This window comes from Neofelis nebulosa, chromosome 3 (assembly GCF_028018385.1).
Source record: "Neofelis nebulosa isolate mNeoNeb1 chromosome 3, mNeoNeb1.pri, whole genome shotgun sequence".
In the NCBI taxonomy this organism is placed as follows: domain Eukaryota; kingdom Metazoa; phylum Chordata; class Mammalia; order Carnivora; family Felidae; genus Neofelis; species Neofelis nebulosa.
Window position 1 is genome coordinate 82,647,027 of NC_080784.1, and position 14,491 is coordinate 82,661,517.

A 14,491-nucleotide genomic window follows, 5' to 3' on the forward strand; every position below is an offset into this window, starting at 1 on the left:
AATTTTCTCATCTGTTCAATGAGAATGATATTGTTTATCTGGAAGAGTTCTTGTTAGTATTTAAGGAGATAATATTAGCAAAGTATCTGACACAGAAATGTTCAACAGTGGTTATTTAATTTCAGTAAACACCTTCATTTTTCCACTGATATTTTCAATATGGTTTGGCTGTTGACATTGTTTGTGAAGTTTTTACTTTCCTGCCATAAGAAGCATTGTGCATGTACGTAATTAAGATATTTGCTTTTTTTCAAAGCCATGTAGTCTAATCCATCTGAATAGATCAGTGATCACCGTTTATAATTGTAGCTCTAAAAAAAATGTGATCAGACAGAACGTCTACTAATTTTAGGAAATAGCTCAGAAGATTAAAAAAAAAATTAAATCCATGATGTAATTTTTTTTCTATCATTTGCCTTTTTCTCCTGAGAGTAGCATGCCCTTCATCTTCAGAATCCATTTAACCAGGAGTTCTGGTTGGTTGGATTTAACTGAGCCCACTTAGTTTTTCCTTTCACCCTCCTCATCCTCTGTCACCTCTTCCCAAAATAAAATCTCGTATTTTACACCTGCAAAGTGGGTTTCATTAGCAGGCCGAGACTTCAAAAGAAATGCCTTTAAAACTAAAATTTGTTTTCCTTACTATGTCCTACGCTGTGTTTAGAAATCAGGTCTGACAAATTTAAAGCTTCAGTGAGCAGAAAACTTGCATCTAGCCTGACACCTTGTAAGCTTGGTTTCAGCTCAGGGTCACATAAAACAACCTATTTATAAACCCATGGGGGAAAAAAAAAAAAAAGCTGGGTTTTCAATAGCAGGAACTACTGACCCTGAAGCTACAGGGAGATGAGTTGGGTGCCTTGATGATACAGACGGTCGGCCATGACAGTGTTACAAATGAGAGCCGCGAGGGCTTTGCGGGGTCGCGGGGTCTCAGAATGCTTTCAGAACAAATCAATAACCAGTACAATAAAGCAGTTGTGTGAAATTACTACTTTATTCAAACTCATGGTGTCCTAACCTGTTGAGCTACGACTCCAGCTTTTGATAAGGGACGTGTGAGAAGGGCTCATGCAAGTTTAATTTTATCAAATGGTGTACTGTTTCTTTTCTCTGTTCTCCACCTCGCATATGGGCCATTTTCTTTCTTTAATTAAAGAATTCATGGTTTTGTTTGGATTCAACATACTTTAGAGAGATTTTGTAAGTATAGTCCACACAGGAATATGATGGCGGTGGTCTTGTGAATGGATAGCTTCTGCTTCTGCTGCATTCACCAGAGACTACAAATATGAATAGATTTTCTAAAACGAGTTCGGCCTGTGAAGTGGGGCAGTGTCACCTGTAGATTAAGATCTCAAGCTGTGTGCGGTCAGAAAGACCTTAGTTAGAATCTCAGTTCCACGACTTTAGTAGCTGTGAGACTTTGGGTGAATCATTTAACCTCTCCCAGCCTTTGTTTCCATTCATGGAGATAATCATCCAGTCTATCTCCTGGAGTCGTTATAAGGGTTAAATGAGATAATGGGCATAAAGCAACTTAATACAATGCCCGGCATGGAGAACACTCAGTAAATGTAGCCAACCTGGTCATTATTATCCAAAAGTTGTCTGATTTAGTGTTTACATTTGGAAATAGGTTAATGATGTGGTATAAAGAATTTACTCTAAATTTTATTGCCTTTTTTTTTGTGATATATCTTTAATGCTGAGAATTTAGAAAAAAAACTGGTAAACAACAAGAATATAAAATTGACCCTCACTCCCATCACACAGAAATCACCACTATTGTTATTCTAACATACATCCTTCTATAATGATGACATAGATTTATTTAAGACAAATTGGGATTCTCCTTTATTTGTTCAGTAAAGACTGTATTTACTGTGTTCCTACCGGGTGCTGGGCACTGTACATTTTTTTGAAAACCTGCCTTTCCTCCTTCGTAGATCTCGCAAATGTTTTTATGGGCAGCTGAGGAAGGAGCTTGTAAATGCCTCCAGCTTCCTCAGGGTTATCTTAGATTTCCATTAAGTCTTTTACAACTTTCCTGGATGAATGAGCATAGGGGAATTAAATGTGAAATTCGTAAGCTAAGATTGAACAGAAAAGGTGAAGACTGCTAAAATAAAGAACACTGAAGAAGTAATGGTAAGAAACTGGACAAGGGTCAGAGCGCTGAGCTCTGCCGGTCTCAGGCCTGCCATTTAAGGAGCTGTGATTCCCAAGGATGCCCCTTCCCTGTCTGGCCTGGTCCCCTAAGGGGGTGGAGCAGATGTTAGCCAAAGTTTTCCTTATGTCCGTCCGACCGCCACCAGGAGATGGACCTAATGATGTAACAGTGCCTTCTATTCCCAGCCCTTAGGTTCCCCGTGCAAAATGACCAGTCAGTAAGGACATCTCTTACGTGGCCTGGAAAGAATGATATGCTTTAGACAAGCATTTCTTCACGTTAGCAGACTTGGAGGGATTTTAAAGCCAGTGTTAGGCTAAAGAGATTACAGTTATAACAGAAAGTGCTTTTCTGTCAGGACAGAAGGGAAGAAACCACAGCTGGAAGGTAGAGAGAATACTTCTCTCAAAGGCCAAATGCGACATATAACCCCTTTGGGAAGGTGTAGCTCAAATAAAGCGATAAGTGCGAAAGTCAACACCTCGGCCACTGTTTTTCCTTTAAACCGACACTGATTTTTCCACAACTAAATATAGCAAGGCCAGGATCTGGTGGAAGAGAAGCCACGTAAAATACTTGAGCACAGACTCTTTTCAGTCCAGGGCTCCCTTTCGCCTTGAGGACTAGGGCTCTCTCTCTGTCCTTTTCCTTCTTCCAGAAGCTGCTTCCAGAGCTCCTGTTCTTGGATTAGCTCCTCTACTCTCCCGGGTCAGTAGATGTAAGGACACTTCTGAAACGGAATCTGCCCCACCGCGCTGCTCCCAGGAAAGCATTCTGCCCCGTGACCTTTACCACCTGGTAAAGGCATTCCTGGGCATGCCTTTGGCAGCATCTGCCAGGGTCCTGTGGGGGCTGTGCCCGAACCCCCCCAGGGTGCCTGCTCCTGTGTGAATTAGGTGGACGATTCTGTGAGAAAGCAAATGAAATGATCAGCTCCAGAGTGAGATCTCTTTGTTGTGACAGAACAGAGAGAGGTGATGTTAACGACCAGTGACAAACGGGTACCTACCCCCAGCCCCTCCCAACCTGGCAGAGCGGAAGCATTTTAACAAGCAAGGTCTTGCTGCAACTGAATTTAAGTTTATATGTTTTTTTTTTCTGGGAAATTTATGCTTTGGGGGACCCAGAACCTCTTCGACTGTTTTTTTCAAAAAGCCACAGTGGGGTGCTGTAGCGACAGGATCTCACCATTAACTTTTAATTTCTTTGCTTTTGTTGGTCACTTAACATTATTTAAAAGTATGTTTTGGCTGGTGAATAATGCTTTTGGATTGCATTCAGAATGCATAAACAGTGTAGTAAAACTTGCTCTTTTGGAAAGGAAGCCTATGCAGAGGGTCCAGGTAGTGCAGTGAATTAACAAACTAGCCTTTAACCTTTGTTAGACCTGGGTTCAAGTCCCGTTTAGGTCACCACTGGAAGATGAGGAGTCAGTTCTGTTTTGGTTTTGAAATCCCAATCACTTGTTTGTCCAGATCCCACAATTCCCCCAAATCATTTGGCCCAAATCTACACAATTGGCAGTTTCTACACAAGGGAGGGGCAGTCCTGAAATAGCAGGGTGTAGCAGGTCAGCCCTGAAGTACGTTGGCAGAGCTGAATGGGGAAGTTACACGCTTATGAGCACCTGCCAGCTCGAAGCCTGGCTCAGGCCAGTGCAATGATTTCCTCACTTTCTCAAGCACTACATTTTGGTAGGGACAGGAAGAGAAAAGTTTCGTACAATTTCTACAGGTATTGTGCATGCGAGGCTGGAACTGGATTTAAAAGTCTGCATTCTTCCATTGCCCACATCAGAATCTGGAGCCTGATAGAACCACGTTTGGAGACCCTGGTTTCACCTTGCTGAGAATACCTGGGGGAGATCAGACCTTGGTTTTTCTCCCACTCTGCTGTGCTTTCTTCATATGTAATTTTGCTTAAGCCACTTACTCTGGGGTCTCAGTCTCCCTGTCTATGAAACGGGAATACCCCGGAGACGTCATTTTCCACATTCTTAATTACCCAGAGAAGCATTTTGAAAATTGAAATTGTGTTTGCAAAACATAACTAATTCTCTGAGTGACAATAATTGGGTACACGCAACTTATTATTGTGAGAGGAATTGCTTGACAGGTTGCCTCTTTTGACCCCCAGCTGGTAATTATGTAAGTTCGAATTGTGCTGGGTTTATATTTTCTCCAAAGACCAACCTAGATGAGATGACTAAACTATTTGGAGGATTCTACTAAACACAGCCTCCATTGGCAGACAGCATCCTCAGTTGTGAGTGTGGCTCTAATAATGGACTCTTAACCTACGTGGACCTGCTTTATGTTTAGGGACGGACCTCGTTCCTTGGGGCACAGTAACAAAACTCTCCTCTGATGATTTTATTTCCTGGGCCAGCCCTGGTACTGTGAGGAAATTGTGGACGAATAGTCCGGATGTACGGCGAGGCATTTTCCGTAAGCACATGGTGGACAGCTCATTCTTCTTGCTTCTCCGTCAGGTTCATCAGCACCAGGACCGGGGAGAGACCTTTCAGTGCCAGCTATGCCCTTTTACCTCCTCCCGCCACTTCAGCCTGAAACTCCACATGCGTTGCCATCAGCATTTCCTGAGGACAGAAGCCAAGGTGAAGGAGGAGATCCCAGACCCAGATGTCAAGGGATCTCCCCACCTCAGTGACAGTGCCTGCCTGGGGCAGCAAAGGGAAGGAGGAGGGACAGAGCTAGTGGGGACCATGATGACGTCCAACACTCCAGAGAGGACTAGCCAGGGTGGGGCTGGCGTCTCGCCTTTGCTGGTGAAGGAGGAACCCAAGGAAGATAACGGCCTGCCAACCTCCTTTACTCTGAATGCTGCCGACAGGCCGGCCAACCACACAAAGCTGAAAGACCCCTCCGAGTATGTGGCCAACAGTGCGTCAGCATTGTTCAGCCAGGACATCTCTGTTAAGATGGCGTCTGATTTTCTCATGAAGCTGTCAGGTACTTGAATAGGGTTGTATTCTCTCTCTCTCTCTCTTTCTCTCTCTCTCTCTTTCTCTACCAGGATTCTCATCTGTAAAAATAAGCTGGTAGTACTAGGTGATTTCAAGAGCCCTTTGAATTCTGCTAGTTTGCACCTTCGTGAATTTTCTCCTTGACTTTTTTTTTTTTTTTTTTTTTTTTCCAGTCCTTTGGAAGTAGGCATCTCTGTGGTTTGGGTCTAGAAACAACAGGTCTTGTTGATTTCCTTCTGGTTTTTTCCCCTTTATGGGTTCTTGTTATGGGGGGCAGGACACATGGTGAGCCAAATTGGTGACAGTTCTTTGTGTGACCTTGGGCCATATTTAACTTGTTTCTGCGTTTGGTTCTTTTAAAGTGCTTGTATGGAACATCTCAGTTTGCACTATTCAGTTTCTTTATTGCCTTAATTTGAAAGAGTTTTAAAGGACATATAAAACCTCTGGATATACACACAGACTACTGTCAGGAGTTACGTTTTAAAATTTGAGCAAATGATAAAGATTACCTTTACGTAATTTTTTCCACTGGAAAAATGTTTGTTGTAATAAAATACGCCTTACATGAAATTTACCATTTTAACCATTGTTAAGTGTATAGTTTTTTGGCATCAAGTACATTCCTGTTGTGTAACCATCACCACCGTCCATCTCCAGAACATTTCATCATCCCACACGGAAACCTTGTACCCATTAAACAATAGTTCCCCATTGCACCCTCCCCACAGCGTCTGGAAACGGCTATTCCACTTTCTGCCTCTATGAATTTAACTACTTTAGGTGCCTCATGTAAATGAAATTAAAAAAAAAAACTTAAAAAAAAAAATTCTTTCTCACCTGCCCCATTGCCTTTTGGAAAGAAGATGAAGTAGGTTATCAATATTTATTATTAATTGACATCACATTCATTGTCAGCTTATACATGACGTTTTTTTTTGTTGTTGTTTTTGTCCTTTTTCCCCCCCAATTTCTTTGGTTAAGTTGTGGAGTTGAATAGGGGGTGTGGCGATATTGAGGGAGCACTATTTTTCCTGACTGTTTGGAAACGATAAAACGCGATGTGGGATTGTGCTTCTACAGGTTACATTTTTAAAAGTATGATTTTAAATTGTAAAAGAGATGCGCAGGGTGGGGAAAGGTCGGCTGAGAGTTGGTTCTGTCTTTCAGTGAAGATGGCAGTCCCCACGATGATTTCCAAATGCCATTTCAGCTCTTTGGAGATTGACAATACCCTTTTAAATGGAGAATAATTGGTCACCGCCTTCCTTTAAATGGACTGTGAGTCGCATTTCACTAAATGTCGTTGCCAGGTGAAATAGAGGTTCAGTTTTGCCTGCTCAGAAGTCCCTTTGCTCAGTGACACTTCAGTCAGGGCTCTCCGAATGTCCCCAGCACCCCAGATCTTTGCTCCTCAGGAGCATGCAATACTAGTCGGTAGTCATGGGGAAAAGCAGGGGACGGAAATGAGGCATCAGAAATGACCAGGAATGACCAACAGTGAGGCACGCCAGCCTGCCTACCGGCAGCCAGGGGTGAGGAGTCCTCGGCTGGAAATGGTCAGGCCACCCGGAGCCAAGTGCATCTGTCCATGGCCTTGAAGAACAGGGGACTCTCTCTTCCTCTCTACCTCTCTGCCTGCCTTCTCCCTCTTCTGCCCCAATCTAGGGGAAAATGTGCTTGCAGAGTCTTTGGGTTTTATATTTAAACATTTTGAAAATGTGGGGGAATGCATGCTTATAGTTTTCCTTTTGCTGTTGATCCTTCAGGCTTTGCCTCTGGTGGTGGTGGGGAGGTCACCGCTTCTTCTTTGATGGTCTCTCCCACCAATATTATAGCAAAAGGGGCTCCTTTTCTGGTCTCCTCCAGTGCACTCCTAAGGGAAGGAATGCAAATGGCATTTTCACTTAGCAGGGTTTCAACATGGGACATTTCCTTACTCAACAGCCAGGGGGACACTAGGTAGGGGTGAGTAGCTCTTAGTACCAGGGTTACTGCCTTTACTCCAGGACTGCAGGAAGTTTTTAAATCTGGAGGAGGGGGAGAGGCGGTGAAGGAAGGACTGGTCTTTGGACAAAACGCTGGTGTATAATCCACTACTCCCGCTGGGCTCAGGCTGTAATTAGCTCCAGACCCAGTCTCAGGGAGCATAAGATACAGCCTGCTGAGAGCCAGCACTGCAAACAAGAAAGACTCCAGAGAAGCCAGTCAGTGGGTTGGGGGTGAAAGATCCTCCCTGCACCAAAGCCTTACACTGTGATCTGTTTTCTCAGTTAGTTATTGATGGTACTTGTTTACAGTTTGGCAGTCAGAGTATTTACTGACTGATCAATTGGCATAAGGAAACAGATAACAAATGCACACTATTTATGCAAAAGGCCCATGCAGTTATTTTATGGTGGCTTACTAGAGGTCCTGAAACCTGACTTGTATGCACTGTTACCTAGCAACCTGTTACAAAGTCACCGGGGAGTGAGATGCATCGGTAATTTTTTTTGTGTGTGCATATTTGGATGTAAATGTAAACTTGGTGACTGTGGCAGTGCAGCCCGCAGGAGGAGAAGATACGTTAAAAGCAAAGGAATACATTTTCTGGAGGGATTTGTTTTTTCTTTAATTCCACTAACTCTCTGGTTGGTTGGGCCGTATAATTGATAGCTGCTGTCACTGTGGTGCTCTACCTGGCTGTGTCTGTGAATATGATCCTGGGACCAAAAGGCCAGATCCCAGGGAGCTGTGGCTGAGTTTCTAGCTCTCGCCATCGTCAGATGTCGTGCAGTGGTGGTCAGTATGAGGCCTTGTCCCTTGGTGTCATAACGGCGCCATTGTTCTTGCGACGAATTTTGAGCTGGGCTCTGTGCGTGCACCTGCTGGGACTGTAGGGTGCAGCTGTTTGTGGGCACCGAGTCCGCGAGTCTCTGTGCCAGCCACATCACAGCAGAACTGGAGCACAGTGACAAATTCAAGCGTGTACATACCTACTTGTTTCCCAAAGAGAGATGGAAAACACTTGATTCTTTCTTGCTTGGTTATTAAGGGAAGTCTTTCTTGCTCCTTCAACTAAAACTAAGCATAAAGATGACTTCATGGAACCCAGAGGGATTAAAAATCGCTGGTAGAATGCTGTTTTAAACAGACTCTAAATCCTTCTCCCACCCCACCTCCGTTTTGAGGTTTCCCAGTATATGTGATTGTGAAATCAAACCCCTTCTCCGATCTATCAACAATTCCTCTGCCTGAGCCCACATTTAACATTCCATAGTCCTTCAAGATTAATGTGGCTCCCTAGAACCGAGCCTTCCAGGCTCAGCACTGGAATTGATTCAGAGAAGAGGATAGGGAAGCCCCCGCTGCTTTCTGGGCTGATGGAAAAAATCATTTTGTAAACTTCGTTCAGGGTTTCAGCCTCAGAGGTAGGCTGAGGGCTACAGCCCTACATATTTGCATAGATCTTTCTTGGGAGCCAGAGGCATCGGCAGGTCACGGACTGTCAGAGCAAGTGGGCTAGTGGTCGTGTGACTGGGATGTGCTGGGAGAGGTGCTCACCCAACCACGGAGTGCCTCAGTTCCTGCTGCTTCTGGGACCTCTTTTCCCTAACTAGCAGCAGTTCTAAACTAGCTGCACATTGTATGTACCTGGGGGAGTTTCTCAAAAATGCCAGGGCCCAGCCCCACTCCCAGAAGTTATGGTTTAATTGGTCTAGGAAAGGGCCTAGTCATTGGTGTTGTCTTTAGGATCTTCAGATGAGACAGTGGCTCAGCCGGTTAAGCATCTGACTTTGGCTCAGGTCAGAATCTCACGGGTCGTGACTTTGATCCCCGAGTTGGGCTCTGCACTGATAGTGCAGAGCCTGCTTAGGATTCTCTCTCTCCTTCTCTCTCTGCCCCTCCCCTACTTGTGCTCTCTTTCTCTCTCAAAATAAGTAAATAAACTTTTAAAAAATAAAAAATAAAATCCTCAAATGACTCTAATGTGCAGCCAGGACTGAGGCCCTGTTGACATGGAATGTGAACTTGGTACCTGAGAAAGTTTTTTCAGTACACCTTGGTTTTGTGGGGTTTTTAGTGTTTTTTGTTGCTGTTGGTGGTGGTGGTGTTGTTTGTTTCAAGTAAAGCTCTCTCCCCTTACTTTCTATCGCAGACCACTCAAAGGGGCCTGGTGGTGCAAGAAGGGTCTGGGGCACTCACCACAGGTCAATGTTGACATGAATGAGAGGCCTGGGTGAGTCATGTCTGTTGAGCCCCTTGTTTTTCCTTGTGGGGCCTCATGACAGGGGAGTGAAAAGAAGCATTTTAGTGTTCTCCAGTTGGAAACAAAGTCTCGAGACTCATCTAGAACATCAAAGAGCTGGGAGTGTGGTCCTTAGAGGCCTGATTAACAGTTGCTTGCAATAGTCTTTGCATCATTTCTCTTCCTCAGAGCTATACTCTTCAAGATACAAAATTTAATTCTAACTCTCCATTTGTAACCAAGCAGTTGACAGAAACTTGGCATCTCCGGTCTCGGGCTGGGAATATCTTTTTGTCGCTGGTTTTCCAAAATAAAAGATACAAGTCATTTCAACTATTTTTAATTTGGAAAACGGGCAAAAAAAAAATTTTTTTTTATACTGTCTCCCACATTATATTAATTTTATAAAATTGAGTCTGAAATAATTCTAACTAGGCAGAGATGGCATTTTTAAAGCAGGGACTTACAAATGGGTACAGGCTGAATTGTTTTCTGGTTTATTAGGAGCTCAGCGGTTACAATAGCAAAGGCTTTCTTGTATAAATACAGGTGATTTGGTGAATGTGTTTGTGTCCTATCTTGCCGTTTCCTGCAGGCCTTTGTTCTTTCTGCTTCTGTCTCTTTCACACAACTGGATGCATCTGCCCTCACAATACAGTTAGTCTGTAAATGGCAGCTGCCCTATCCTGCGATGCCTTTGTTTGTGCTGCTGGAGAAGGAGGGGTGGGAGATACCCAGTAAACCAGGTAGTCCTTATCTCCTGGTGGCTCTGATTGGCTTTCTATAAAACACCTTTACAAATGAGCCTTCTTGCAAGTAACTGCTGTCCTTGTGCCTGTCATGCCCTAAGACTTCAGTGCCAGTAGCCAGGGGCTCCCACTCCCCATCCCTGAACGTGCTTTCTCCAGTGGGTTTATTTTTAACAACCTTCCTTTACGCCCTCAGTTTGGCCCTTTTTATTTTATTTCATTTTATTGTTTTAAGATTTTTTTTTTTTTAAGTAATCTCTACGTAAACCCAATGTGGGGCTCGAACTTACAACCCGGAGATCAAGAATCACATACCCCACCGAATGAGCCAACCAGGCACCCTGACCTTACTTTTTAACCCTGCCCTGCTTTTCTCATGATGAGCACTCACTGATCATGTGACTGAAATTCTTGGTGTCGGAAGCTGCATTTAGGACCTTATCCGTGCAGGCAGCCTGAATATCCTTTTGAAATCCTGGATTTTTTTTTGACCCCAGTGGCGATTCATATATATGAGAGAGAGTGTGTGTCTCCTGTTTTTCAATGACTTGCCACTCCATGAGACAAGGACTGATCTGAGTCACAAAAGGAGCAGGTAGCCTTATAAGAAAGGGGGCCTGGAGTTATACACACATGTACAGAAATGTCTGCGGAGACTTTGTGACATCTACTCATTGTTTCTTATTTTTCCTCAGCAATCACTCAGGTAGTGCTTACTCTGTGCCATTTAACTCATTTGATTTTCATAACAACTCTGTAGGTAGAAAGTATTTGTATTCCCATTTTACAGATGAAAACTGAGAAACAGATTAAGAGACTTGTCTAAGTTTACACTCCTAAGAAGTGACTGAACTGGTTCCAGCATTCCCTCCCCAAGGCTGCCTATACCCCAAATCACAAAGTAAGGAGGCAGCACAATCAAACTTGGCTGTGTTCTTTGACCTTGTTTGCTGTCTCAGAGTTAAGAGTCCCCAGCAGGGAGCCATTCTCTGAATGCTGTATGTTAGACCCCATTGGAAGTTGCATTAATTCTTTTAGGCTTTTCAGGAATTACTTAGTGCAAATAGTAAAAACAGTAAGGCCAACTAATATTTCCGTAGGACTTTACAGTGCATGGCGTGTTTCCAAATACATTGTCTCGTGACAAGCATGTAGACAAAGAGCAAGACTCAACGAGATTAACTGTAAAAGGGTCATGACTGGAATCCAGATCTTTCTTTCCTCACTGTGTTGGATAGAGTATACCTAATTCTAGAATTGCCCTGAGAATAATTTTTTATCTTGATAGATCCTTGGGAAAATGTATCAAAGTCTGTGTTTCTGCAAACCTGAATCCAAGTCATTTTCTTCCTTTCTTCAGAAGTACATTTTCTTCTACTTGTTATTGTTCATTACTATTGTTTCTATTTCTACTACTATTTTCATATTACTAATCAAATGCGTCTACAGTGAGTGGGGCACTGTGCCAATTGCTTCATGCAATTTCTCATTTAACCCTCTTGAAAGCATAGAGGGTCAATATCACTAAACCTATTTTATAGATGAGGAAGTTGAGGCTTAAAAGGTTTTAGCTACAAGGGAGAGAGCAAAGATTCAGCTCTGCCTAACTGCAAAGCCTTGGCTCATGACCACTTAATTAGCTATTACCTAATTTTTTTTCTCAGTTGAGCGAACTGTCTTTTGACCTCCGTCTGCTTCGCTGTTTATTTTCCTTGGCTTCAAACCATGGCATCATTTCTAATGCATGCTAATTCAGTCACTAATCTGGTTAAATTTTTTGTGTCTTCAAAATATATCTATAATCCATCCCTCTGCGTGCAGCGTCTCCTGGCCATCAGCTCACACCTAGCCAGCTTGCCCCTTTAGCTGCCCTCCCTGGTGCCTTCTCCACCCCAGCTGCCCCCCTCTAGGCCCTCCAGTGACATTCTAACAGACTTTTCTTCTAATACCTCTTGCATCAGGTTATGCCCCTGGTTGACTTCTTTCTACAGAGTAACCGTATCTTCACTCCTGTCTGGAAAAATGTTGACAGTCCTCACCAGCTCATACATAACACGCCTCTCACTACCGTCTCTCTGCTTTCACTCATGTTGTTCCAGGGGTCTGGTAATTTGAACTGTGGCGTCCCATAGATCTTCCCCTTTGTTAAGTAAAATGGGGGAGGGGCGGAATAAGAATTTTCAAAAAAGAATAATTTTGTTCTTAAAACTAAGTTAACTATTTTAATGCACCTCTGACACGCAGTGGTTCTGCATCTTTGTAGAGAATTTCTAGCAATGTTGGGGCCCAGTCCTGTGATGCCCGCCCCTACTGTGTGGCCTATGCAAATGCTGGCCATCCTTCAAAGAATATTTTGGTTCCCCCTTCTTCAGTAGAGCCTTTTCCTGTTATTCTGGTCTTTACTGCCACCCGTCCCACCCCCTGTGAATTCCAGTGATATTTAGAGTCTTTATCGCTCAGGTTGGTGGTGGTATTATTTGTGTAGTTCATTCTATTGCTTGTGTATTATTAGTCTTGCCTCTTGAACTGTTTCAAGTTGCTGTGGTTTGTGTTGGGGTGGGAGGAAGGGAACAGATAATGTTTCTTTTGTAACATCTTTATCTTTGTACCATCCACGATGCATTTCATGATGGATTATAAGAAAGATATTCCATTAGTCACGTCCTACGTCCTAGAAGTCAGGTTTTCTGAGGCTGTGATATTACTTCACTTAAAAAAGAGTTGCAAGTTCACAATCAGCTCCATAGTGCTAGAAGAAAGAAGATGGAGCAGAGGGGGGTCTGCGGAAAGGAGGCAGCTGTTCAAAGGGAGCCTTGAAGGCTGTGAGTCCCTTGGTGTGGTCTCGAGTCCCGTGTTCCAGGCCCTCAGCTTGTAAGGCCAAGTCTGAGAACTGGAGTGTCTCACACAGTTAGTTTAGTACCAAACTCATCCACAGTTTGGCAGCTCAAACTAATAGCCATTTACTTAGCTTAGGGTTTTGTGAATTGGCAATTTGGGCATGGTTTGAGCAGGGTGCTTCCTTGGGTCTCTCCAGGCTGACCCATCCATCTAAAGTCCATGGCCACATGGGCTGGGGGAGGGCTGGTCTAGCATAGCCTCAGCTAGGATGAATTCTCCCTGTTCCTCAGAGTCTCTCACCCTTCAGTGGGCTAGCCCAGGCTCGTTCACACGGCAGCCGGGCATGGTTCCAAAGGAGAGAGTGGAAGTGCACAAGGCCTTTGGAGGCTAGGCTAGGAACTGGCCCAACCTCACTTCCACCACCTTCTGTTGACCAAGGCATGTCACAGCTCCAGCCCAGATTCAGGGAGTGGGAGAATATACTCCACCTCTTGATGGGAGGAGCTGCAAAGTCCCATTCCAGGGGGGTGGGGCTTCAGGGAGGGAATCCTTATGGCCTTTTTTTTTTTTTTTTTTTTTTTAAGTAAGCTCTGCATCACGACCCCAAGATCAAGAGTCGCATGGACCCCAAGATCAAGAGTCACATGCTCTACCGACTGAGCCAGCCGGGCGCCCCTCCATTATGGCCATTTTATAGTCTACCACAGCCTAGAGTTCTTCAAACTCTCTGGGTGTTCCACAGTGACAAAAATCATTTAACAACTGATGTGTAAACCAGAATGTTAGCATGGTAATTTAAAATGACAAGTATAACAATCAAGAGGAGATGTCATTTGGGGCAGATGGTCACCAACTTCCCTGAAAAGTGTTGGAAACATATTATCCAATCTTTAGGTTTTCTTTTTCAAGTCTCAAATCACTTCATGCTGTTCATACATACAAATCACTTCACTGCTGTTCATACATTTCATTCTTTGTACGTGTTAATAGAATAAATTTAAAATGCAGCTTTCTTTCACATCTACTCGTGCCTTGATTGGTTCTTCAGGACTTGTCCTTCCTGCTCTCGACATGGGAGATACCCTGTCTGTTAAGCAGATTACTGCAGATAGCTACTTTTGCTCATGATGTGTTGATTTTGCTAGTTTAGTTCATGGAGGAAAACCTTGTTTATTTATTTTACAGTTCTTGAGGCACCGCTCGTTGTTCTTACCCTTGACCCTGCCCCGGAGGCTGTTTTGTTTCCCTTTTGTCACTGTGTGTATACTGTGGTCGTAGCTGTCGTAGGGGACCTGTGTGGTTTTGCTTTGAGGACACTGATACAGAAATAAAGATGAGCCCAGGTGGGGATTAATGAGAAATATGAGATGGTTAAAACTTCGCTAAACACTAATTATAAAACTACTTAAGGCAAATTAAGTAGTTTACCTTATTAGAGAGCAACATTTAAAAATATTTAGCTAATGTCTTAAACATTCTATTTGAATATAATATGCTTAGCATCTAAAAGCAAT

At 43.6% G+C, this 14,491-nt stretch overlaps 1 protein-coding gene across 10 annotated transcripts in view; it reads left to right on the top strand.

The window, feature by feature from the left end:
• The window catches only part of ZNF827 (zinc finger protein 827), a 176,757-nt gene that overhangs the window by 44,682 nt on the left and 117,584 nt on the right, over positions 1–14,491 (top strand). For all 10 annotated transcript variants that reach the window (XR_009259272.1, XR_009259273.1, XM_058721252.1 and 7 more), the window contains exon 4: positions 4,665–5,145. Coding sequence is in view for 8 of the 10 variants with exons in the window: in XM_058721252.1 (XP_058577235.1) it covers positions 4,665–5,145 (481 nt within the window). In the remaining 2 variants the exon portion in view is untranslated. The remainder of the gene's footprint in view (positions 1–4,664; positions 5,146–14,491) is intronic.